This window comes from Dama dama, chromosome 19 (assembly GCF_033118175.1).
Source record: "Dama dama isolate Ldn47 chromosome 19, ASM3311817v1, whole genome shotgun sequence".
In the NCBI taxonomy this organism is placed as follows: domain Eukaryota; kingdom Metazoa; phylum Chordata; class Mammalia; order Artiodactyla; family Cervidae; genus Dama; species Dama dama.
Window position 1 is genome coordinate 81,675,946 of NC_083699.1, and position 26,170 is coordinate 81,702,115.

Below are 26,170 nucleotides of genomic sequence, written 5' to 3' on the forward strand. Positions count from 1 at the left end.
ACAGACCTTTGTCAGCAAAGTAATGTCTCTGCCTTTTAATATGCTATCTAGGTTGGTCATAGCTTTTCTTCCAAGGAGCAAGCATCCTTTCATTTCATGGCTGTAGTCACCATCTGCAGTGATTTTGGAGCCGAGGAAAATAGTCTGTCACTGTTTTCATTGTTTCTCCATCTATTTGCCATGACGTGATGGAACTTGATGCCATGATCTTAGTTTTATGAATGTTGAGTTTTGAGCCAGATTTTCACTCTCCTCTTTCACTTTCATCTAGAGACTTTTTCATTCCTCTTCACTTTCTGCCATAAGGGTGGTATCATCTGCATATCTGAGGTTATTGATATTTCTCCTGGCAATCTTGACTCCAGCTTGTGCTTTATCCAGCCCGGCATTTTGCATGATGTACTCTGCATATAAGTTAAATAATCAGGGTGACAATTTACAGCCTTGACGTACTCCTGTCCCAATTTGGAACAAGTCTGTTGTTCCATGTCCGGTTCTAAGTGTTGCTTCTTAACCTGCATACAGATTTCTCAGGAGGCAGGTAAGGTGGTCTGCTATTCCCATCTCTTTAAGAATTTTCCACAGTTTGTTGTGATCTACACAGTCAAAGACTTTGGTGTAATCAGTAAAGCAGAAGTAGATGTTTTTGTGATATTCTCTTCCTTTTTCTATGATCCAGCGGATGTTGGCAATTTGATCTCTGGTTCCTCAGCCTTTTCTAAATCCAGCTTGAACATCTGTAAGTTCACAGTTCACGTACTATTGAAGCCTGACTTGAAAAATTTTGAGCATTATCTTGCTAGCATGTGAGATATGGGTCAGCAGTGGCCTGCTGCAGGGATAGGGGCTCTGGGTGCAGCCACCTGGTTCACACAGCCTGTGGCATAAGCCCTCTTGGAGGAGGTCACCGTTAACCCCATCATAGAGCCGCCAAGCAGATAACCCACAAACTGCAGAACAATTATACCAAAGAAATTCTCACACTGTTAAGAAAGTTCTAGGACCCACAACAGATTTCCCAACCTGGGGATCTGGCAAAGGGACTGAGAATCCCCAGAGAATTTGATTTTGGAGGCCAGTGGGATTTTATTACAGAGCTTCCACAGGACTGGGGAAACAGACTCTTGGAGGGCACAAACAAAACCTTGTGCACACCAGGACCCAGGAGGAAGGAGCAGTGACCCCACAAGAGACTGACCCAGACTTGCCTGTGAGTGTCCAGGAGTCTCCAGCAGAGGCGTGGGTCAGCGGTGGCCTGCTGCAGGGTCAGAGGCACTGAGTGCGGCAGTGCGTGCTTGGAACCTTTTAAAGGAGGTTGCCATTATCTTCATTACCTCCACCATAGTTTGGCCTCAGGTCAAACAACAGGGAGGGAGCATAGCCCTAAATTGGATTAAAGATTTACTGAGCATGGCCCCACCCATCAGAATAAGACCCAGTTTTCCCCACAGTCTGTTTCTCCCATCAGGAAGCTACCATAAGCCTCTTATCCTTATCTGTCAGAGGGCTGACAGAATGTAAACCACAGTCACAGAAAACTAATCAAGCTAATCACATGGACCACAGCCTTGTCTAACTCAGTGAAACTATGAGCCAAGCAAGACGGGCGGATCATTGGGGAGAGTTCTGACAAAACGTGGCCCTGAAGAAGGGAATTGCAAACCATTTCAGTATTCTTGCCTTGAGAACCCCATGAACAGTATGAAAAGGCAAAAAGATATCACCAGTTAGAACTTTGGAAAGGCATGAAGGCTGATTTGCTTAGGGGATGAGGAACAGAACTAGCAGTGGTGGGTGCAGCAGTGGGAGGGGGTCTCGGGAGAATCTGCAGGAAGCTTGTTCCATGCATCTCAGCCTTCTTCTGCCTCCTGTCTTATGTGTTGTGTGTCCATTTGAACATATTAATGTTAATCATTAAGATAAGCAAAGTGAAAACAAGATATGTGTGCATGTACACACACACACACACACACACACACACACAACCATAATGCCATGTCTCAGGACTCACATTGTTTACTGTTTACTTCTGTTGACATTGTCTTCAAAATAAACATCTATAATTTGTGGCAAGCATTTGGCTGCAAATACCTTAAATGATTGGAATCCTCTAAGTTTTCTTTTACCCTCTCATCTTTTACAGAAAACATTATTGTGCCCCTAGTACAAGTCAGTGAACTAAGTTCTAGGGTTCAAGATACTGAATAAGCTCACGGCCCTAGGGGACTGACCCAAATGTAGTAGAAGATAAAACAAAAGTTTTCACCTGTTGCATCCGGGCCTCAGTGGGGCCTCTGTGCCTCTGTGTCATGTTCTCATCCCTGAAAGCACACTAAAGTTAGGCATGATATTCCTTACGTACAAGAAGGAAAACAAAGCTGAACTCATCTGCCTAAGGTCCCACTATTAGGACCTTCCAGAGCCAGGATGGGCCTAAATCCCACTGACCGCAGGTCCATCCCTGCCCTCCCATGACACCCTCGGCTGAAGGGTTCTGTGGGGGAAAGGGCCATGTATGAATGGGAGCAAATTGCCTTGTGAGTACTGGACAGGGAGCCACCAATTCCAGCTGGACAAATTGAGGAACCATGATCTTGTCAAGACAAGGAGACAGTGATGTTGGGTTTTTGGAGAGGGATCCAAGCAGGAAAAGGATATGGGCAGAAACTTTGATTGGTTGTATAACCATATCCAATACCTCATACAGTTTGCATGTTTAGACAGCAGGGCAATGTAGCCCCATGGTAATGAGACATAAGCTTTGGTTTCCATGCAGCCTGCTTCCTTGGTCAAGAGTGTTTATATTACACATGTAGCATGTATATAAACTAATCCCTCAGTTGAAATTTGAACAGGTTAAAAAAACTATGTGTTCAGGCTATTAGTCTCCCTGACCATTTCCCCTCCAAACTCCACACTCTGTATGAAAAGACTTTAAATGGTGAGAAGTAGAGGGGATGGATGGATAGATAGATAGATAGATAGATAGATAGATGTGACAATAGTCACTCCCCTCTGTAAGTGGGCTCCAAAATGCATCTGTGGACACATGATCTAACACCAAGGCTCTGGGAAAGTTGCCTGCAAACCTCCCTTCAGCTAACTTTCCTTCCAGGACACACTCTCACATATCCCTGCTGTCTTACCTCCACGGAACTTTTTTTAAAATGTCAGGCTAGATTTTTGTTTTGGGTTTCTGTTGGGGTTTTTTTTTTTTTTTTTTTTTTTCATAATTTTTATTTATTTATTTTTGGCTGTACTGGCTCTTCGTTGCTGTGTGCAGGCTTTTCTCTAGTTGCGGTGAGCCGGGGCTACTCTTTGTTGCAGTATTCAGGCTTCTCATTGCAATAGCTTCTCTTGTTGCAGAGAATGGGCTCTAGAGCACAGGCTTAGTAGTTGTGGTACACAGGCCTAGTTGCTCTGAGGTATATGGAATCTTCCTGGACCAGGGATCAAACCCATGTCCCCTGCATTGGCTGATGGATTCTTATCCACTGCACCATCAGGGAAGTCCCAGAGTAGTTTTGAACTTACAGAAAAATTGCAGAGTAAAGCAGAGAGATTCTATATAGCCCGCAGCCAGTTCCCACTATAAGCAGTGTCTTACAATGCTGGTGTATATCTGTGTACACAATTAATGAGTCAATATTGATACATTATTATTAATTGAAGTCCAAACTTTTACTCACATCTCCTTCATTTTCCCCCAGTGTCCTTCTTCTGTTCCAGGAACCCAGCCAGGATTCCACTTTACATTTAGCTGTCGTGTCTCCTTAGACACCTTTCGGCTGTGAATGTCTCAGACTTTCCTTGTTTTTGATGACCTTGGTGAGGAGTACTGGTCAGATATCTTGTGGCATGTCCCTCATTTGGGATTTTCAGATGTTTTTCTCATCATTAGACTGGGGATATAGGTTTGGGAAATGAGAGCTACAGAGGTAAAGTGCCGTCTTCATGTCCAGGGTGCATACTGTCACCATGACCTTGATCACCTGGCTGAGGTAGTGTCTGTCAGGTTCTCTACTGCAAAGCATGGAACATTTTTATGAGTCTTTTGCTTTTAGTTTAGGAGAGTACAAAGTAGTCTGGACTGGTGCATTTGTGTTCTTTCCCATGATGTCAGCGAGATTTTCCTGAATATTAATGATCCTGTTATTTTATTAGAAACTGAGCTGACCTTTTCATTCCTCTAGTTTTGACTCCTGTTGTTTGGAGAAAGTCTTTGAGAAAACATCTTTGATGTGTAGATTTGTTCCCCTGTCACAGATGGTTCTCTTCCCTTCCAGAATGACAGCTCCTTGAAGCAAATGGTCATATATGTCTTCAATATGTAGGCACCATATATACTTACATATACTCTTTGAACTCATCTCTTCAATGTGTGGTCACGTCATGCTAGCCTCCACCTCATTCCATCCGTGCCCTGGTCCACAAAGTACCTAGATGCCAGGAACTTCATGCCCCTGTTAGTATGCATTTGTTCCTTCCTTTCTTTGATGTTAAGTTAAAGTGTTAGTCACTCAGTCATGTCTGACTCTGCAATCGCATGGACTGTAGCCTGCCAGACTTCTCTGTCCATGAAATTCTCCAGGCAAGAATACTGGAGTGGGTAGTCATTCCCTTCTCCGGGGGCAGGTGGCAATTGTAACTGTAGATTAGAAAAATCATGATGCTGAAGAAGGAGCCCAGAAGTGAGCTATTTCCCTTTGGTTGTATCTGGGCAGGAAACAAAAGTAAAGGACCCAAGACACTTTCAGCCTGTTGAGCCCCAGCACTTAAAACCGCTGATGTTTAAATCCAGGGGTTTTAAAATGAAAGAACTTTAATTTCACTTCTACAAAGACAGTATACAAGTTACTATTACTGCCTAACAAACTGCCTCAACACTTAAACATTAATCATTCATTTTGCTCATAAATCTAGTTTGGGGCATCACTTGTCTCTGCTCCATCTGGACTCAGCTGGGGTAGCCCACATAGGGTTGAGGATGGCTAACTCCCCTGGCTGGCAGTCGGTGCTGACTTCATCTAGAAGTTCAAGCTGGAACTGAAGGCCAGGGACTCAGCCCCTTTCCAGATGGGCCTCTTCATGGACTGCTCAGGCTTGCTTACGTCATGGTGGCTGACTTCTGAGAGAATACCCAAGAGTAAGGACTTGGAGGAAGCAGTACCATCTTTTATGACCTGGCCTCAGAAATCATGTAGCATCACTTCAGCCATAGTCACAAACCCACCCAGATTCCAGGGAATGGAACACAGACTTCACCTTTCAGTAGGAGTGCTGAAGTTACATTTAGGAAGAGTAAGGTGGTTGGGCTGTGTTACAGTGGTTATTTTTGGAAAATAAAAGCTGGTTAGTGATTGATTTAGAAGAGTTTTCTTTTTTCCCAGTTTTATTTCAATATAATTGACATATAACATTGTATTACCTCATAATAATTTGATATGTGAATATATTGTGAAATGATTACTGCAATAAGTTTAGTTAACATCAGTCACCCCACATAGTTACAAGTTTTTTATATGAAGAGAACTTTTAAGATTTAGTCTCTTGAAAGAGAAAGTGAGTGAAAACACATAATTTTTTTTACATGATGAGTATATTTATGAAATGCACACATGTAACATTTATGAAAATGTACACATGTAAAGTGAACTTATAATCCACATGAACAGAAAATTGGATTAAAGATTTACTGAACATGGCCCCGCCCATCAGAACAAGACCCAGTTTCCCCATCAGTCAGACTCTCCCATCAGGAAGCTTCCATAAGCCTCTTATCCTTATCCATCAGAGGACAGAAAGAATGCAAACTACAATCACAGAACACTAACCGAACTGATCACATGGATCACAGCCTTTTCTAGCTCAATGAAACTATGAGCCATGCAATATAGGGCCACCCAAAATGGACAGGTGATGGCAGAGGGTTCTGACAAAATGTAGTTCACTGGAGAAGGGAATGGCAATCCACTTCAGTATTCTTGCAATGAGAACCCTATGAACAGTATGAAAAGCAAAAAGGTATGACACTGAAAGATGAACTCTCTAGGTCGGTAGGTGCCCAATATGCTACTGGAGAAGAGTGGAGAAATAACTCCAGAAAGAATGAAGAGACAGAGCCAAAGCAAAAACAACACTCCAGTGTGGATGTGAAAAGTGGTGGAAATAAAGTCCAATACTGTAAAGAACAATATTGCATAGGAACCTGGAATGTTAGCTCCATGAATCAAGGCAAATTGGAAGTGGCCAAACAGGAGATGGCAAGAGTGAACATTGACATTTTAGGAATCAGTGAACTAGAATGGACTGGAATAGGTGAATTTAACTCAGATGACCATTATATCTACTACTTGGGCAAGAATCCCTTAGAAGAAGTGGAGTAGCCATCAGTCAACAAAAGAGTCCAAAATGTTGTACTTGGATGAAATCTCAAAAACAACAGAATGATCTCTGTTCATTTCCAAGGCAAACCATTCAATATTACAGTAATCCAAGTCTATGTCCCAGCCAGTAATGCTGAAGAAGCTGAAGTTGAATGGTTTGGAAGACCTACATGAACTTCTAGAACTAACACCCCAAAAAGATGTCCTCATCCTTATAGGAGACTGGGATGCAAAAGTAGGAAGTCAAGAGCTGCCTGGAGTAACAGGCAAATTTGGCATTGGAGTACAAAATGAAGCAAGTCAAAGGTGAACAGAGTTTTGCCAAGAGAACGCATTGGTCATAGCAAACATCCTCTTCCAGCAACACAAGAGAAGACTCTACACGTGGACATCACCAGATGGTCAACACTGAAATCAGATTGATTATATTCTTTGCAGCCAAAGATGAAGAAGCTTTATACAGACAGCAAAAACAAGACCAGGAGCTGACTGTGGCTTAGATCATGAACTCCTTATTGCAAAATTCAGACTTAAATTGAAAAAGTAGGGAAAACCACTAGACCATTCAGGTATCAGTTCAGTCACTCGGTTGTGTCCGACTCTTTGTGACCCCATGAACTACAGCACACCAGGCCTCCCTGTCTATCACCAACTCCCGGAGTCCACCCAAACCCATGTCCATAGAGTTGGTGATGCCATCCAACCATCTCATCCTCTGTCGTCCCCTTTTCCTCCTGCCTTCAATCTTTCCCAGCATCAGGGTCTTTTCCAGTAAGTCAGCTCTTCACATCAGGTGGCCAAAGAATTGGAGTTTCAGCTTCAACATCAGTCTGTCCAATGAATATCCAGGACTAATCTCCTTTAGGATGGACTGGTTGGATCTCCTTGCAGTCCATCGGACTCTCAAGAGTCTTCTCCAACACCACAGTTCAAAAGCATCAATAAATCAAATCCCTTATGATTATACAGTGGCAGTGACAGACAGATTCAAGGGATTAGATCTGATAGACAAAGAGTGCCTGAAGAACTAGGATGGTGGTTTGTGACATTGTACAGGAGGCAGTGATCAAGACCGTCCCCAAGAAAAGGCAAAATGGTTGTCTGAGGAGGCCTTACAAATAGCTGAGAAAAGAAGAGATGATAAAGGCAAAGGAGAAAAGGAAAGATATGCCCATTTGAATGCAGAGTTCCAAAGAATAGCAAGAAGAAATAAGAAAGCCTTCCTCAGTGATCAATGCAGAGACATAGAGGAAAACAATAGAATGGGAAAGACTAGAGATCTCTTCAAGAAAATTACAGATACCAAGGGAACACTTCTTGCAAAGATGACCACAATAAAGGACAGAAATGGTATGGACCTAACAGAAGCAGAAGATATTAAGAAGATGTGGCAAGAATACACAGAAGAACTATACAAAAAAGATCTTCATGACCCAGATAACCACGATGGTATGATCACTAACCTAGAGCCAGACATCCTAGAATGTGAAGTCAAGTGGGCCTTAGGACACATCACTATGAACAAAGCTAAAGGAGGTGATAGAATTCCAGTTGAGCTATTTCAAATGCTAAAAGATGATACTGTGAAAGTGCACTCAATATGCCAGCACATCTGGAAAACTCAGCAGTGGCAACAGGACTGGAAAAGATCAGTTTTCATTCCAATTCCAAAGAAAGGCAATACCAAAGAATGTACAAACTACCACACAATTGCACTCATCTCAAACACTAGCAAAGAAATGCTGAAAATTCTCCAAGCCAGGCTTCAACAGTACATGAACCAAGAAATTCCAGATATTCAAGCTGGATTTAGAAAAGGCAAAGGTACCAGACATCAAATGGCAAACATCCATTGGATCATCAAAAAAGCAAGAAAGTTCCATAAAAACATCTTCTTTTGCTTTATTGGCTACACCAAAGCTTTTGACTGTGTGGATCACAACAAACTGGAAAATTCTTAAAGAGATGGGAATACCAGACCACCTGACCTGCCTCCTGAGAAATCTGTAGGCAAGTCAAGAAGCAGCAGTTAGAACCAGACATGGAAAAACAGACTCATTCCAAATCGGGAAACGAATACATCAAAGCTGTATACTGTCACCCTGCTTATTTAACTTATATGCAGAGTACATCATGTGAAATGCCAAGCTGGATGAAGCACAAGCTGGAATCAAGATTGCCGGGAGAAATATCAATAACCTCAGATATGCAGATGACACCCTTATGGCAGAAAGCGAAGAACTAAAGAGTCTCTTGATGAAAGTGGAAGAGGAGAGTGAAAACGTTGGCTTAAAACTCAACATTCAGAAAACTAAGATCATGGCATCCAGTTCCATCACTTCATGGCAAATAGGTGGGGAAACAGTGGAAACAGTGGCTGACTTTATTTTGGGGGGCTCCAAAATCACTGCAGATGGTTACTGCAGCCATGAAATTAAAAGATGCTTGCTCCTTGGAAGAGAAGCTATGACCAACCTAGACAGAATATTTAAAAGCAGAGACATTACTTTATCAACAAAGGTCCATCTAGTCAAAGCTATGGTTTTTCCCGTAGTCATGTATGGATGTGAGAGTTGGACTATAAAGAAAGCTGAGCGCTAAAGAATTGATGCTTTTGAACTGTGGTGTTGGAGAAGACTCTTGGGAGTGTCTTGGACTGCATGGAGATCCAACCAGCCATTCCTAAAAGAAATCAGTCCTGAATATTCACTGGAAGGACTGATGCTGAAGCTGAAACTCCAATACTTTGGGCACCTAATGCAAAGAATTGACTCATTGGGAAAGACCCTGATGCTGGAAAAGACTGAAGGCAGGAGGAGAAGGGGACAACAGAGAATGAGATGGTTGGATGGCATCACCGAGGTGATGGACCTGAGTTTGAGAAAGCTCCGGAAATTGGTGATGAACAGGAAGCCTGGCATGCTGCAGTCCATGGGGTCACAAATAGTCGGACACAGCTGAGCTACTGAACTGTACTGAACATTTAAGATTTACTCTCATAGCAACTTTCAAATGCACAATAGGTACTGTAGCCCACCAGCCTCCTATCTCTGTGAGATTTTCCAGGAAAGAATACTGGAGTGAGTAGCCATTCCCTTCTCCAGGGATTATGAACTATAGACACTATGCTATACATTGCACCCAAAATTTATTTATTATAACTGGAATTTTGACTACCTTACCCCATTTCCCCTGTGCTCTGTTCCCCACCTATGGTAACCACCAGTGTGTTCTGTATTTCTATGAGTTTGATTTTTATTTTATTATAATTTTATTTAGTTATTTATTTTTGGCTATACTGGGTCTGCACTGATGAACAGGCTTTTTTTTTTTTTCCATTTATTTTTATTAGTTGGAGGCTAATTACTTTACAACATTGTAGTGGGTTTTGTCATACATTGACATGAATCAGCCATGGATTTACATGTATTCCCCATCCCGATCCCCCCTCCCACCTCCCTCTCTACCCAATCCATCTGAGTCTTCCCAGTGAACAGGCTTTTCCCTAGTTTGCGGTGAGCAGGGGCTACTCTCTAGTTGCGATGTGTGGGCTCAGTAATTATGGCTCCCAGGCTCTAGAGCATAGACGCAACAGTTGTAGCACAAAGGCGTAGCTGCATGTGGGATTTTCCTGGACCAGGGATCAAACCTTGTGTCTCCTGCATTGGCAGGCAGATTCTTTACCACTGAGCCACCAGGAAAGCCCTGATTTGTACTTTAGATTCCACACATAAGTGAGATCATATGGTACTGGTCTTTCTCTGTCTGACTTATTTCGGTTAGCATAATGCCCTCAAGGTCCATCCATGTTGTTGCAAATAGCAGCATTTACTTCTTTTTGTGGCTGAGTAATCTTGTGTGTGTGTGTGTGTGTGTGTGTGTGTGTGTGTGTGTGTGTAATACCACATTTCCTTTATCCATTCATGCATCAGTAGACACTTCGGTTGTTTCCATGTCTTGGTTATTGTACATAATCCTGCAGTGAGCTTGGAGGTGCAAATATCTCTTCAAGATAGTGATTTTTGTTTCCTTCAGATGTGTACTCAGAAGTGGAATTGCTAGATAATATATTAGTTCTATTTTAATATTTTGAGAAAACTCCATCCTATTTTCCATGTTGGCTATACCAGTTTACATCCCCACCAACAGTGCACAAAGATTGCCTTTTTTCCACATCCTCACAACACTTGTTATCTCTTATCCTTTTGATTATAGTCATTCTAATGGGTGTGAAGAGATATTTCATTTGTTTATTGTGATTTTGATTTGCATTTCTCTGATAATTAATGATACTGAGTGCCTTTTCACGTACCTGTTGGCCATCTGAATGTTTTCCTTTGGAAAAATGTCTATTCAGACCCTCCAAGCATTTTTTTTATCGGATTATTTGGAGTTTTTTGCTAATTGAGTTGTATGAGTTCTTATATTTTGGATATTTAGGAGAGTTTCTTATTCTTCAGCAAAGATTTGTTGTGGCTAAGGTACTGGACTAGATATGGGGAAATATCATTGATGCAGACACAGTCTCTGCCCTCTGGCAGCTTAGAGTTCAGACAGTGTGCATTTAAAACAGGACACTGGGCGTTTCCATTTAGAGAGATGAGGCCTGGATCAGGGGTAGGAATGGTGGTTACAGGCACACAGGAGGGGCTTCTAACAATGGCTTCAAGACCCAAGAGGAGTTCTAGTTGGAAAATGCTTGTCCCCAAATGAACCGAGTGATTAGGCAGAGAAGCAAAAGCTGAAGATAAAAGGTGGTGTGGTTGCCAAGTGTTTCTGCTTGGGGGTAAATTTTTGTTTTTTAGGTATGGTCATCATAGCTCCTGCCTGTCTTCATAAAGCATAGGACATTTTCCCGGACTAAAACTTTCTCAGTACCTAGGGTCTCAAGCAGCCAGGATCAGAGAAACTGTGTTTAAATCCTGACACTGCTACATGATGGCCATTTTGACTTCAGATGAATGACTTAACTGTTTATTACCATGGAGATGATTGGAATTCTCACATTTGTCATTCTTCCTTATTTCCTACTACCAGGAGAGGAGCTTGTGGGTGTGTGTGTACTCACATGTGAGTACACATGTTTTTTATAGAAAGCTGTGATCTGTCAGCTTCAGAGTTGCAGCATGAAGTGAATTCATGCTAGCTGGAGACCATAGGAGTGTCTGGGTCACCCAGGCCCACCTCATGTTGTTTTCTTGCTTACATGTGTTCTAGAGATTGTACTCTGAGCAATAATTCTCAGTGGAGTCATGGATCTGATCAGTGCAACTGTTGAATCAGTGATCCCCAGACATTTCTGGAACCCACCAGGTGATGGCCTCAGGTGTCTCTCAGAACTAAGCAGAACCCTCTGTGCTTTAAGTTTTGTGACCTGAAGCATGTCACCAGCAGGACTTGATAGGAGGGAACATTTGGAAAGTGGCTGCCTGAGAAGGGAGTAGCAGCGAAGATACATACCCCAAACTCCTTTTTGTCTTTATGAAAAAGAAAGATCTGCCTTTCATAAAGAAGCCCAAGGTCACAGGTATGAGTACCTCTTCAGAGCAGTCACCCAGCTCACCCTAAAGTCAGTGATGCACAGTTATTTCTGAGCATGGACAGAAACCATGCTCTTAGAAATGACAAGCTTTTTAATCTTTAAAACAAAAGGATTTTGTTTTTAAAAGAAGTCCAGAGGAGGGAGCACTAGAATACCAGGCCCACAGCGATGTGAAGAGAGCCCTGTGGGCTGGTGCATCATAGTATGTGGCCCAGAGTGAAGATTCCACTTCATTGAGCCTCAACCTTCTCATCTGTCAGTGAAGGAGTTAGATACCAGGGAGCCCTAGCGCCCCTTCCAATTAAAAGACAATAGTCTTGAAATGAGAAGAGCCTGTTTCCTGGCAAGATGACATGTTACTGCCCATGTAGAAAACAGACTTCATGATGGTCAAACTTGGTGTGCATGCATTCTCTTTTTTTGTTGTTGTTGAAACATCAGATGCAGAAGCTAAATTGCAAAATAAAGTTAACTAACTTGTTAAAAACCTAAATGTTAATGCAGAGCCCTGAAACGGAGCTAAAAGAAAACAAGCAAGAGGAAAGAAAGGTCAAAAAATCAGTAATAGAAAATCAACTCCCAAAAGATTTTGAACCATTGCTTTTGAATATGCAGAGTGGAATGGTGAGTGAACATGGTTGAGTGTGTGGACTCTGGGGCCAGGCTGCCAAGTTCTAATCACAGCTCACTATCTCAGGCTGTGTGGAAGGAGGCAGCTTCCTGTGCCTCTCTGTGCTGCTTTTCATCGGCTGCAAAGGGGAGCTAATGATAGTACCTGCCTCATCAGGTTATTATGAAGATTAAATGTGTCAGGAACAGGCTCAGCCCTTCAAATGGCACGTGGCATGCAGGAAGCATTCAGCACAGATTAGTCATTTCTCTCTTCACCAATTCCCTCCTTGCATTTACCAGATGCAAATATCATGCCCAATATGGGCTGTCGGCAGCCAACCAAATAAACGGAAGGAGGAAGGCCTTTCCTTCCCTTGGGTCCTGGGATCACTGGGCACTGGAATTGCAGGGAGGAGGAGGCCTTCCTGCCACATCTGAGCACCCATCAATCTTTGGTTCCCACCCCCTACACTTGTCCTTATTCTGGCATCCTTTAAAAATCGGTTCTACATTTAAAACACATCAAGTAGGATTTTAGTTATAGTCTCGCCTACATATTTGGAATTAGAGCCTGCAAAGTCTATTATGCAAATCTATGCAAATTACATTCAAAGAGGCAGTAGCCCCAGATTGTGGGGAGGGGAGTGAGCAGGCCAGCACAAAGGGCCTGGAGTGGAAATTTGCATCTGTTAGGGGAGCCCTGGGTTGAAGGCCTTGAGCAGTAATTGTGATAGTGTAAGCCTTTGCATTCACTGCTTAACCTTTTGGGCCAAAGAGGAGAGGCGATTTCCATAGTGAGGATGACAGTGGATGTTGAAGGAGGCATTTGGGCATTGTGGTGGTGTAGCAGTTTTTTTTGTTTTTTTTTTTTATTAGTTGGAGGCTAGTTACTTTACAATATTGTAGTGGTTTTTATCATACATTGACATGAATCAGCCATGGATTTACATGTATTCCCCATCCCGATCCCCCCTCCCACCTCCCTCTCCACCCGATTCCTCTGGGTCTTCCCAGTGCACCAGCAGTTTTATGATACAAATGAAAAGTTGCTTTGAAATGATGGCTGTAATCCACGCCATGTCGCAGCCAGCTGTGTTCTTGGACAAGTCACTTCACTCCTTCCGTTGCCCCTTCTGTGAAATGAGGGGACTGGACAAAGTTGCTTCCAGAGCCCTTCTCACTGTGACAGCGAAATGTCATCCTCTAGGTGAAATCCCTGTGCACCCATGATGGCAGTATCCATTCATTTTATCAAAGCTTTCCAGTCTGAAGAAAAAAGGGCCCTAACAGTCCTCCTAGAGAGAAAATGCCTTCAGGGGATGCTGGCAACTAGAAAGAGCTGCAGCAAGGACGCACATGTTTACTTCCACAGAAAGTCTTGCAGGAAGAAGAACTCCAGTCAGTTATATACTTCCCACCTTGGAGGATTCTAGCCTCAGGGATGTTCATGGTGGGAAAGTCAAGGGAATTTCTTTCCCTGAGTATTTTGAAGACCAGGGTGCATTAAGCCCTCTGCCTCTAGAGGCTGCAGAATTTCACCCTGGAGGCTGAGCTACCCATCTCCTACCTCTGGCCTGTCCCTGGGGTCCCTGGGGGCCTCTCTGAAAACTCTGGGCTGCCCTTGATGCTGCTGCTGGAAGGCAACAGTGTCCTTGTCCTTGGTCATGGGCCTCAGGTTGTATGGAGCACATTTGTGCTCCACCCTAGGGATCCTCTGGGCCCTCAATTTTAACCCCAGCTGTTGTGCCAGCCACCAGCTGGGTACAGGTGAGCAGCCAGCCCCTGCCCAGAGCCTCTCTGACTCAATCAGGTGGGCCTCATGGAGGAGCGAGGAGGTGGGTGAGCAGCACTGGTGGTGGGAAGGGGAGCTGCCAGCAAGAGGTGCTCAGCTCCTCGGAGACACCCAGCAGATTTGAGTTGCACCCTGATCAGTTCATAACCTACCCTAGGATTGACTTTCCCTGTTTCATTCATCTCAGGCCCCCATGGCTGTCCCCTAGGGCCACTTTCCAAAATAAACTCCCTGCACACAAGTCCCAGTCTCCACTTCTCATTTTTCAGGAATCTCTAAGGTAAGACATGGGTATCAGTCTGTTGGGTCTGCCACACAAGGTACCACATGCTGGGGGGTTAAACCACAGAAAGTTATCACGTCACAGTTTTGGAGGCTGGAACCCCAAGATCTAGGTGCCAGCGGGGTTGGAGTACTTTGACTCCTTCCTTCTTGGCTTGCAGGCAGCTGGCCTCTCACTGCCTGTCTGTGTGCGGGCATTCTTTGCATCTGTGTCCCGGGCTCCTTTTCTTATAAGGACACCATTCAGATTGGGTTAGGACCTACCCCATCAGCTTCATTTTGCCTTAATCAGCTCTTCAAAGGCCCTAACACCCAGTTCCATCCTGAGGTGCTAGGGCTAGGGTGTCAACATATGGCTTTAAGGGGAATGTGTTCAACACATATTGAACCAGGGTGCTGGTGACTCAACAGAGGCTTATTAGGGAATGTCCCTTAAAACCTCAGCAGTCACGACCACCAGTTCTAGGAATAGATTGTCCCTGTGGGGCTACACTGCCAGAGAGGGGCTACAGTAACGCTGAGCACATAGTTCCTTCTGTAGCTGCAACTTCCTGTCCTCTTCTCCTGCCTCGTATGTGCTGGGTGACCAGGAACTCTATGGATTTTGGATATGCCTGGGTGTCACATACTTCTCTACTGAGGGGCTTTGAACACATTACTTAATCTCCCTCAGCCTCAACTTCCTGCCCCATCAGGTGGTTAAATCAAGGGTTAAATCAAGCATGAAAGACAGGGCCAGAGTGATGCTCAGTAGCCAGATTTTAGGATTGACCCAGATAAGGAGAAAACACTGTTGGTGTATGGGCTAAACTATGAATTAAAGTGTTGAGAAACTCTGTTGTTTAGGGAGAATTGTTGGTCCTGGAGATGTGAGTGCTATAGTCTCTACTCCATCTGCCGTCCCTCAGCCTCCCCCACCCACTAAGTCAGACACGCAGGATGTGGGAGCACTGACCCACTCCATCCCCTCCCCTAAGTGGGGGAGGCCTCAGTGGTGACCCTGAACCTTGCTTTAAAGCCACGTCAGGAGGTCTCCTCCCCGTCTCTGTTTCCAGAAACTTGCCAGAGCCCCTGTCTTCCCCTGTCAGCTCTGCTGACCACCCCAGGTTCCCCAGAATCACCAGCAGGGCCCCTGCTTTGACCGTTCATCCTGCTGGAATCTGTGGGGGAGGGAGGCCCTGAGAGGGTGACCAGTCAGAGGCCCACCTCTACCTGGGCTAGTCTGGGCAGCTGGCAGTGCTGAAGGAAGGGCAAGAAAGTGACTGAGCAGGGGGCTCCTGTGAATGGGGGAGGTCTCAGGTCACAATTGGACTTTAGAGGTCTGTCAAGCCCCCCTTGGTGGTAGGAAGCAGCTCTTTCTAGCCCGTGGGTTGTATGGGGTGGCCAGTTTATAATCCGAATAGATCCTACATATCACATTGATCTGAGGTATGATTTTTAAAGATGGGCACATGCTGTTGTGATTAATAAAATCCACACATCTTTAGAAGAGTTTTTAAATATATAGGCTTTTGTCCTTGTGCATTTTTCTCAGTGAACAAAAGCACACATACTCACCATCATGCAAAGTCCATAGTTTTCTGTCAATGCTCAGAAGGGCTCCTCCTACTCCGGAAGGCCAGGCACCACCAGTGGTTTTCCAGAGTTCAGCCTCATGAGCACATAGGACAAGCAGTTAACATAACAACCATACAACCAGCTGGTGTTTATGGACCACACCTTCTCCTGTAGGCTCTGTGCTAAGTGTTTCATAGGCACCGGATCTGGTCACCCTCTGAATCCCGTCCCCTTCTGCCTGTTGGTCACCAATGACACCGAGATGTCTCTGCCTTGTTTTAGGATTGTTTGTGGATTTGTATGACCTCACCCAGGCCCTGTTCATTTTTGTGTCTCCAGCATCAAGGAGGGGGTAGAGCCTCCTTACCTCTTTGGTGGGTGGGCCTGAACAAGCAGAGGTCTGTCGTTTGTACCTGTGTCTAGTTCATAAATGGAGGAGTCTGAAAAGGCGTGGGTGCTGGTCAGCTCTGCCCACCCAAACCTGCTCAATGACTCAGGGCGGCTCACACAGAGTTGCTGGCTTCCTTGTGGTCACACTTTGGACCGCTCCCTGGTTCAGAAGGCCAGCAGCCACTCAGGGGCCACAAGGCTTCCTCCACGCCCCTCCTCCAGCCTGTCTGAGCATCTGCCCTTGGGCAGAGGGCGGAGGCATTTCAGAGGCACTTGGGAAAGGACGGGCCTAGCTGGTTTAGCTGTCTCTGGTTCCCCTGTGGTTGGCTTCTCTCTGGGAGGGGTGCTGGGTGGAACCAACCTGATAGACAACCCCGGTCCCCATGGTTCTGTGTGCAGTGAGCGGGGACCTCAGGGATCCTCCCAGTGTTTCCCTTGAGTTCCCGGGTGTTTCAGGTTCATGGGTAAGGAAGGCACAGGGCTGAGCTGCTCCCGGGCATTTCACCTCTGCTCTCTGTCTCCCTCTCAAGGCTTCCTCCTGACCGTGGCGCTGACTGAAGCACTGGTATTTGCTGCCCAGGAACCATCTCCTAGGGAATCTCTTCAAGTTTCCCCCTCAGGCACCATCCCAGGCACCATGGTGACAGCATCCCTCAGTTCTACCAGACACTCCTCCGTGGTGGCCACCCCTGCCTCTGTGGTGACACCAGCCCCTCATCCTGATGGACCCTCCTCACAGGCCACAGCTCCCATGGCAACGACAACACCCCATCTAGATGGACACCCTCCTACAAACACCATCTCCACCATCGTGGCGACAGCATCCACCCCCCATTCTGAAAGCCCCCTGTCCACAGGGCCACTTCCTGCTGCCGCGGCAACCACATCCCCCCATCCAGAGGGCCGCTCCCCGGGCGAGACTGTGCCCACCATCCTGCTGACAAAGCCAGGGGAAGCCACCAGCCGTCCCCCCACAGCCCCTTCCAGGGCTACCACACGCAGGCCCCCCAGGCCCCCTGGCTCTTCCCGAAAGGGAGCCGGCAGTCCACCACGCCCTGTCCCCGCAGCACCCAGTGGACATGCTGGGAGGAAGGAAAGCCAGCGGGGAAGAAACCAGAGCTCCACACATCTGGGGCAGAAGCGGCCCCTGGGGAAAATCTTTCAGATTTACAAAGGCAACTTCACAGGGTCTGTGGAGCCTGACCCCTCCACCTCCACCCCGAGGAACCCGCTCTGGGGTGACTCCTCCTCGCCACAGCCCCAGACAGTGGCCGCAACCTTGGCGCCCAGCAGGACCTCGTGGGTACCACCCACCACCCCCCTAGTGCCTGTGGAGGACAAGCCCAGCCTTAGCAGGGCAGACCAGGGGGGTGGTTCCACCTTCACCAGCCAAGGAGGGGAGCCAGATGCCACAGCAGCCTCAGGCACCCCTGCCAGCCAACAGCGTGCCCCAGTGCCTTCCCAGCGCCCCCACGGTGACCCGCAGGATGGCGCCAGCCACAGTGACTCCTGGCTTACTGTCACTCCCGGCACCAGCAGACCGCCAGCTACCAACTCTGGGGTCTTCGCAGCCACCACGGGGCCCATCCAGGCTGCCTTTGACGCCAGTGTCTCAGTCCCTTCCGAGGGGCTTCCTCAGGGAACATCCTCAGCCCCGCAGGCCCCAGCCCACCCAACAGGGGCTTCAGAAAGCATTGTTTCCCAAGCCGAGGAGAAAGCTGTGGCCACCCCCACACCCACCATGATGGGCAGGGTACCCAGTCCCCTCTCCACAGTGGTGTCCACAGCCACAGGAAACTTCCTCAACCGTCTGGTCCCCGCCGGGACCTGGAAGCCTGGAACAGCAGGGAATATTTCCCACGTGGCCGAAGGGAACAAACCCCAACACAGAGCCACCATCTGCCTGAGCAAGATGGACATCGCCTGGGTGATCCTCGCCATCAGCGTACCCATCTCCTCCTGCTGTAAGTGCCTCACACGTTCCCTTCTCCCCTCACCCGCCACCACGGCAGCGTGCCCATCCCCACAATTCCTTTGCCCCACACTTGGGCAGTCCCCATCAAGTGGGCTGCAGAGTTCCCAGAACCCCAGGAGAGAAGGCAGCAGAACAAGAATCCCAGGTTATCCCACTCCTGGTCCCTAGCTCAGCAGGCCATGGCTCAGATGCCCACTGATCATAAAGGCACAACTCCTAAGAGCTGGGAGTCAAGTCCAACTCTGCATTTTGCAGAAAGAAACACCAGGCTGGGGAGGGGACATGGTTTCCCCAGGACCCCAGAGCTCATGAGAGGCAGAGTTAAAATGTGAGCTCAGAGCACCCGTCTTCCAGCCCAGGACTCATGTCATGACACTCCCCTGCCTGCTCTCTTCTCTAGCCACGTGACACCAACACCCCGCAAGGGGAGAGCTGGTGCTTCCAAACCGACAGCCTCCAAGTAGCAGAGCCCTTGGAGCCTTCCTCCCCACCTCTCTTCCATCGCCCTTACTGCTGCTCCTTTCTTCTCCTCCTGTCTTCCCCCAAGAAAGAAGAAAAGATGAAGTTTTGATTTTGCAGGAAGTTCTATTAGCCCTGACAAAAACAGTTCTTATAACTGAGGTTTACAAGTTACATGTGAATTTAGCTATTTTGTGGCTCCTTCCCATTTTGTTTGTCCATGAGTGGTGTGAAGTGGTGCTTTGTGGATCTTGTCATTGCCTTTGCTCCCACTGGATACATGGGGAAGGGCTCCCCTAGACCACAACAATAGCGGGCCGCCAGCGCCCCCTTGCTGCCACCACCACCCCCACCATCACTCCTGTATTGAAAACTCCAGGGGCTTCTTCCTTCCTTTTGCAGTGTTAGTTGCTGTCATGTCTGACTCTTTGCAACCCCCTGGGCTGTAGCTCACCAGGCTCCTCTGTCCAAGGAATTCTCCAGGCAAGAGTACTGGAGTGGGTAGCCATTTCCTTTCTCCAGGGATCTTCCCAACCCAGGACTGAACCCAGGTCTCCTGCATTGCAGGCAGATTCTTTACTGTCTGAGCCACTGGGGAAGCCCTCTTCCTCCCTGACGTCTCCACAAAGAACCTGATGCAGTCACTCGGGACCCAGGGCTGCCTTCATGTCTCCCCCATGCACCTGATCTCAATTCTTAGAGTTCTGATGGCCTCACAGGAATCCTTACTGTGCCTGCCCCACCACACACACAGACATCATCCAGGTGCCCCCTCAGTCCTTTCAGGGGTGAGAAACCCCTGTGCTCCCCACTTACCAGCCCCTTTCTCCTGTGACTGTTTCCAGCTCTCCTGGGGGCCTTGTAATTTCACTGTTGTAAGTTACACTCTTTGGTTCTAACCTCTGTCCTCTGAAACCACACAAAACAAGCCCATCCACTAACCCTGAGGTACATGAAACCGCTCTCGAGAGCAGGCCTTTCTTTTCCAAGCTGTCGTCCCTGTCCCTTTGAGTCTCTTCACAGGGCCACCTGGCCCTGGTCCTGCCCCTATCAACCCCTCCAGTGGCCTCAGTTAATGCCTGCTCCCAGAGGAAGCACGGCATTGCCCGTGCCCGGCTGAGACAGAGGAGCGCGCGTGGCAGTTCCTCTGTTCAGACACTTCAGTCACATTCAGGCAACCTGCTCTGGCATCAGGTCCTCACGTCACACCATGGGCTCAGCCTGATCTCAAGGGGAACGAAGCCCCAGAAACTTTCCCAGAAGAGGCTATGCAGCCAGGTCTCCCAGCCTATCTTCATGTTATGGCTAAATCGAACATCAGCACAGGAGCTGTGTGCCTTTAACATCAACCTGATGTCTGCTTGGCATTGTATTCTGACAAAATCCTTTTTAATCTGGAGTCTGGATTCCTTCCAGGAGCTGCCTCTCCCAGCTCCCTGTCTCCTTCTAGTTGATAAGCAAAGCAAACTTTCCATGTTGGGGAGAATCCAGTCTGCTCAAGGACCCAGTACGGGAAAAGTGAAAATGTATACAGGTTGCATATTTTATTCTTTCCTTAAACAGAGTTATTGTCAGTCATGGGTACACACAGGTATTCTTAAAGCTGTGATTGCCCACTTCTAAACAGAAGAATGATAATGAGAAAATGTAGCACTATTAGCCAATAAATTATTAATAATGGTCATATTTGAGAAGTAATCTCATTAGAGACAGCTTTCTAATTTTCCATTCTTTCCATGTGTCTAGAGGCTCTAGTTTACAAAGGGAATTCCTACTATTTTTAATCATTCATCCTTAAAACAGACTAGCAGCTAGAGCAATAAAATAAAAAGACAAAGCAGATGCACCATACCCGTAGGAAGTATGTCACCAAGTGAAGTGACTTGCCCAGGGTCCCAATCACACGTGAGTCAGCCCAGACCTGGTGGCAGGATCCATTTGACTCAACAGCATCTCCCAAGTGCTCACTGTGTGCCAAGCACTGTTTCAAGCACGAGGGACCCAGAAGTGTATGACACAGCTTCCCCCACCCCTTTCCCGACCTGCACCCCCACAGGCCACACCCACCTGGGTTTGCAGGTCTAAAAAGATGTCTCCAGCCCTTCTGCTATATGTGAATTTGAAATTAGATCAAATTTTACTGCAAAGCAGAAAACCCATGGGCTGCCTAAACCATGCATAATAACATCAGCCAAGACAGAAGTGAGGACAAGCCTGGAGCTGCACCGTGAGAATGCTTCTGGCACTGACAGGCGCCTTCAGCTGCTGGGCGAGAGCATATTACTTCAGAAAGGAAGATTTCCCCTGGGACCCACAGCCCCCGCTTCCTTTGGTGTCTGTCTTGCATTTCCACCATCCTCAGGCCAAGCCCTCACTCAGCAGGGTTCCAGCCTGGCTGCCTCCACATCCACACAGCTCCCTATCCTGTGGGACCATTGCTGACCCTGTGAAGGTCCTGATGAGAGGGGCACGGAGAAAGAAGATGCTTGTCCAGCTTAAAACACTGTGCTGTTTGAAAGCTCATAGCCTGGCCAGGTCTAGGGGCCCCACAGTCAGACCTTCTCAGCAGCTACATTTATCCTAAAGCACACTCTCCAGCCCTCAAAGAAGTTTCCTCTTTGGCTGGTTTGCCAGATATTTCAGGCAATCTGCATTGGTAGCAAAGTACATGCATAGATTTTCTCATCTGGTTTTTCTGAGTAGTCCAGGCCCTGGTCCTGCTTTTCTGGGGCTGCTGGGCAGGCCGGCAAGTCCCCAGTTTCTGGTGGAAGCAGAGGGTGACTGTAGCAAGTCTCAGGTCTGCTTGAGAGGGGCTGTCATCACTTGCACCTGCCCTTCAGATCATGAACCCTTTCTAGCAGCTGGAAGGATGTATGTTGTGCCAGGTCTGAGAAATGCTTTGTCTCTTGAGCCACACTGGAAACAGCCACACTCAGTTTCCAATGTGCTGAGAACTGAAACTGATTGGATCCAGGCCACATTTGGTCGGGGTCTGGGAGCTGGGTGGCTCCTGAGATGGTCTCTGCTGCCACCATCAGGACGCACAGCCCACCGCCTCCTGCTGGAAGCCTCTGGGTCTGGTGCTGAAGTGGTCCCTGCCCTTGGCTGCCAGAGCTCTGGGTTTCCATCAGGAGGTCGGCTGTGTGGCTCTGTCAGTCTCTCTGGCCTGGCCTGCACATACCACATTTGTTGTCAAGAATGTCTTCATCCAGCCTCCCTGGAAGAGATGGGAGTTACATGGGGTGAAAGCAGGAAACGAGGCCAGTTACAGATATTTTTCAGCACCAATCCAAGGGGAGCCATGCAAAGCAGAGCAACCTCTCACTGACCCAGGATTTGTAAGCATTCACATGCACATTACCCAGGACAGGCTGGCCTCCTTCCAGACGTACAGAAATGCCACTGGGGCAGCAGAGAGAATGCATCCTTGTGCCAGGTGGCTCGTGGCTATATTACCAGTTGTTCTGTGAATGTTACTCAAATCCGAATATACTCACAGACCCCAGTGACTTTGTAGTTATTATATTTAAAAAAAGAAAGAAAGAAACCTGGATCAGAAGTACTCTTTGCAGTCAAAAAGAATAGATTAGGACGGAAAGTAAGCGTGACCAGGTTTGTCTCCTCGGGGTTTATGAACCAACTGAAGGAGGTGGGGCAGCCTTTGAACAAGGCAGGCTTACCCGGGAGTGTTCCTGAGGCTGGACTAGAGTGTCCTGGCCACACTCACAACTCTTCCTGTGCTTCCCAACCAGCGCCCCCTGCAGGAACCTTCTGGAGCTTCTTCAGGCACATCTCCATCCATCAGGGCAGAAAGTCAATGAGCCCCCAAACCTGCTTTCCCCAGGCCCGTGACCCGGTCCAGCCCGGCCTCCTTCCAGACCCTGAGGCCTCCCTTGACCTCCCCCAGCCTCCAGAGTGAGGAAATGATTGTCCACAGATGGGCTGGCACCACTCGACTAATCCTTTCCTCCAGAGTTTCTGGTTTCTAATCTACCTAATGGAGGGGCCAACTGAGATGTCAGAGCTCCCTGCCTTCTCTGATTTGCCTAACTTTAAACTCGTGTGAATGGCTTGAGAGGGAGCCTGCTGTAACAGGAAGCCTTGACTTGGGAACCAGGCGCACCTGGAAGTAAACCCAGCTCTGCCACTAGTCGCCCCTGGGACTTGGACAGGTTAACCCTTGGGCCACCGTTTTCTTACCTGCAAAAATAGGACTGATGTCCGCTGTGTTAGTTCAAGGCCTTCGGGAGGCAGATACCAAAACAGAATTAGGGCTGCAAGAGATTTATTGGGGAAACACCTGTGAAGTATTGATATAGAGGAAGAAGGAGGTGAAGGGCTGGGAAGGAAAGGGCTGGGATGGCCGTCCTGAGGAAGCTTCCGCGAGGTGAGGGGAGCCCTCAGACCATTAGAGGAGTTTCCTGTCCTGCGGGAACAGACCTGCTCCGTCAGTAATGGCTGGGAGCAGCCTCAGCACACCCACTGTGGTGGTCAAGGGGGCAGGGGCAGGAGCGGTCCCTTGACTGTCCCCACGCAGCAGAGAGCTTCTCAGGCACTCTCGGGGCTGCAGCTGCTGCTCCAAAGCCTTGTCACGCACAGCAGATGCATCTGAGGCTCCATCACAGCATCTACCGTGGGGAGGTGCCCGGGGAGGACACGGTCAGAGGGTGACGATATTCATCTCACTGTCAGGACTTGCCACACATTCTCCAACTGCCCATGGAGAGCACCCGCAGCAGGTGTTTTCAAAGCACCCTCCCTCAGGGTCCTGCAGGCTTTCGTTTCCATTTCCCATCATACAGCAGGTCCCAGCCCTGAAATGAGACCCCTTCCAGAAACATCAGCACAGTACCCAGGCTCCATCTTCACGTCCGCGACCCTCCTCCTTCCTGTCGTCCCTCCGACAAGCTGTGGCTGATTCCCTGCTGATGTGCTGGAGAAGCTGGGAGAGCTTGCTTCACTCTCATTCCAGTTTCAAAACTAGAGGAAATAGGGATCCCACTGACCTCCTCGAGGGTCTTGGCAGCATTTCCCTTTGGAGAAACAGAGCAGTTGACGCTTTTGGCAACATGGGAGAGGGCGCGGCTCACACCTGAGTGTGCAGAATTGTGTGGTTTAGAAGTTTAGGCAACTTCAGTTGCCTCTGCTGTGAATGGCAGGAGTGCCAGCACCTTCGTAAGGCAGCCGTTTTGTGAGTTAAATCAGACTGGAGAGCACCTGAGAATAAAATAGAGACACCATAAATTTGATTGAACTTTTCTTTCGGAGATGAAAGTTCAGACCCCCAAATAATGGAAGTACTAACCTAACCCTTGGCCTTGAACCACGCAACAGTCATGCAGCCCCATTTTTTCCTGCAGGGTCTCCCTTTAAGGATGATGTGAGAACAAGAAGGAAACTCATATTAGTGAAGCACCTATTGTGTGTCAGGCCATGCTCTCAACATTTGGCATTCATGATCCTTAGAACCCTGCCAAGTCTATAGTGATCAGCATGATGAAGTGACGCCTAGTGTAACACACAGCCAAGTCAGACTTGAACTCAGGTCTTTTGGACTCTAAGCCCATGCTTACAGGAAGTGTAGCCGGGCTGGCTTCTGGTGTGTAAGTGAAATGGTGCTTGAGAAGCACCAAGAATTCCCTGATAGACGTGTAATCAGGCTGGCAGCGCTAACAACATGGGAGGAGGAGAAAATGAGGAACAGAACTCCCCATTCCAACCCCCAGCCCTTCCCGCAGGGCAGGATCCTGGTCGTGCGTCCTAACCAGGCCCAGGCCCTGGAGCAGGGGCAGTGTGGGCTCAGAGGGCACTGGCCTGGGATTCAGAGGACCTGGATTCTGCAACCTGCACACACCTAGGTTAGTGGACGGGGGTGGAGTGGGGTGGGTGGAAGTGGTTCATGCAGCCTAGCCCTCACCCTATGGCTTGGGTTTCCCGGACTTGAATTCCCCTGGGCTGCTTCACCATTCCAGTCCCAGGAGCAGGGTGAAAAGTAATAGTGACAATGAGGAATAAAAATTCCAGAAGAGAGGAGAAGGGACCAGGGCCTTACCCCAGCCTTGCCACTTGCTGTGACCTGTGGCAAGCTGGGTTCCACATCAGAGTCTTTCTCCTCTATAGAACAGGTAGGTGTGCCCTAAATTAGCAGATTTTCAGGCTGACTCTGTAGCCTCTCTCCTCACCCCTTCTTCCTTCAACCAGTTGAAGAGAGGGCTCTTTGGAAGGAAGGGAGGAAACCCACAAAGCTTGAAAGAATCTCTACCAGCAGATCTAAAAATGTCTTTGAGCTCAAGTATTCAGAAATTGGCTTTCTATTTTTAAAACTTTTTTGAGAAGACCTGGAAGAATGGTAAGAAAAGTAGAAGACTTTTTGATCAAAGCAGATTGGATGGAATGGAAACTTGCCCAATCTCTTGATCTTGCCTGGAAGCTTTCTCAGATAGAGATGCCAGCAAGGCCAGCAGCAGGAAAGAGCTACAGAATTCCTCAGTCAGCCTGCAAGGCTCTGGGCTCTGGGCCCTGAGGTCTCAGCCTGTGTGGATGCCAACTTTTGCAGTTCCCCCACACCCTGGCATGCCTAGGCCCCCAAAACCACCAAGCCTTCTGGCCACTGTGGGCAGAGACAGGCCTCCACTGCCCCCTGGTGGCCACTGCCACTATGGACGGCTCAGCCTGCCCATCACCCGCCAGCACAGATGATGGGCACCCCCAGGATGTTGAGTGCAACCATGCCTACCCCTGATCCAGAGTTTCAGCCACCCCATAGGCTCTGGGGATGGCTAGCATGGGCAGGAGGTGCCCAGTCTTCATTGACTGGCTTCTCCCCAAGACGGCTCCTGTCTCCCTGGGGCACTGCATCTCCTGTTCCCCTGTAAGACCCTGGACAGGCCACCCCAGCTCTCCAACCTTGGAAACCTTTCCTGTCAGCATGTCCAGGCCACTCTGTTCACTCTGTTCACTCTGTTCAGCAGCAGCCTCCAAACATGCTCCTTCCTCCCGTGCCCCCGAGGGTCCGAGACAACAAGCAGGGTGGCACGCCGAGCTGTGTGGAGGCGGGATCAGACCTCTGTGTGCAGCGAGGTTTCCATGTCAGCATCTGGCCTGTCTTTGTGAGGCAGAATCATGGATGGTTGAGAGCATGGACTTTGGAGCCATGGATTTGCTCTTGGAGCAAG

The 26,170-nt window shown here is 47.9% G+C and overlaps 1 protein-coding gene across 3 annotated transcripts in view; it reads left to right on the forward strand.

Annotated features, from left to right (window-relative positions):
* Positions 1-26,170, forward strand: part of TMEM108 (transmembrane protein 108) — a 417,094-nt gene that overhangs the window by 382,949 nt on the left and 7,975 nt on the right. For all 3 annotated transcript variants that reach the window (XM_061167608.1, XM_061167609.1, XM_061167610.1), the window contains one exon: positions 17,092-18,525. In XM_061167608.1, the coding sequence (XP_061023591.1) occupies positions 17,092-18,525 (1,434 nt within the window). The remainder of the gene's footprint in view (positions 1-17,091; positions 18,526-26,170) is intronic.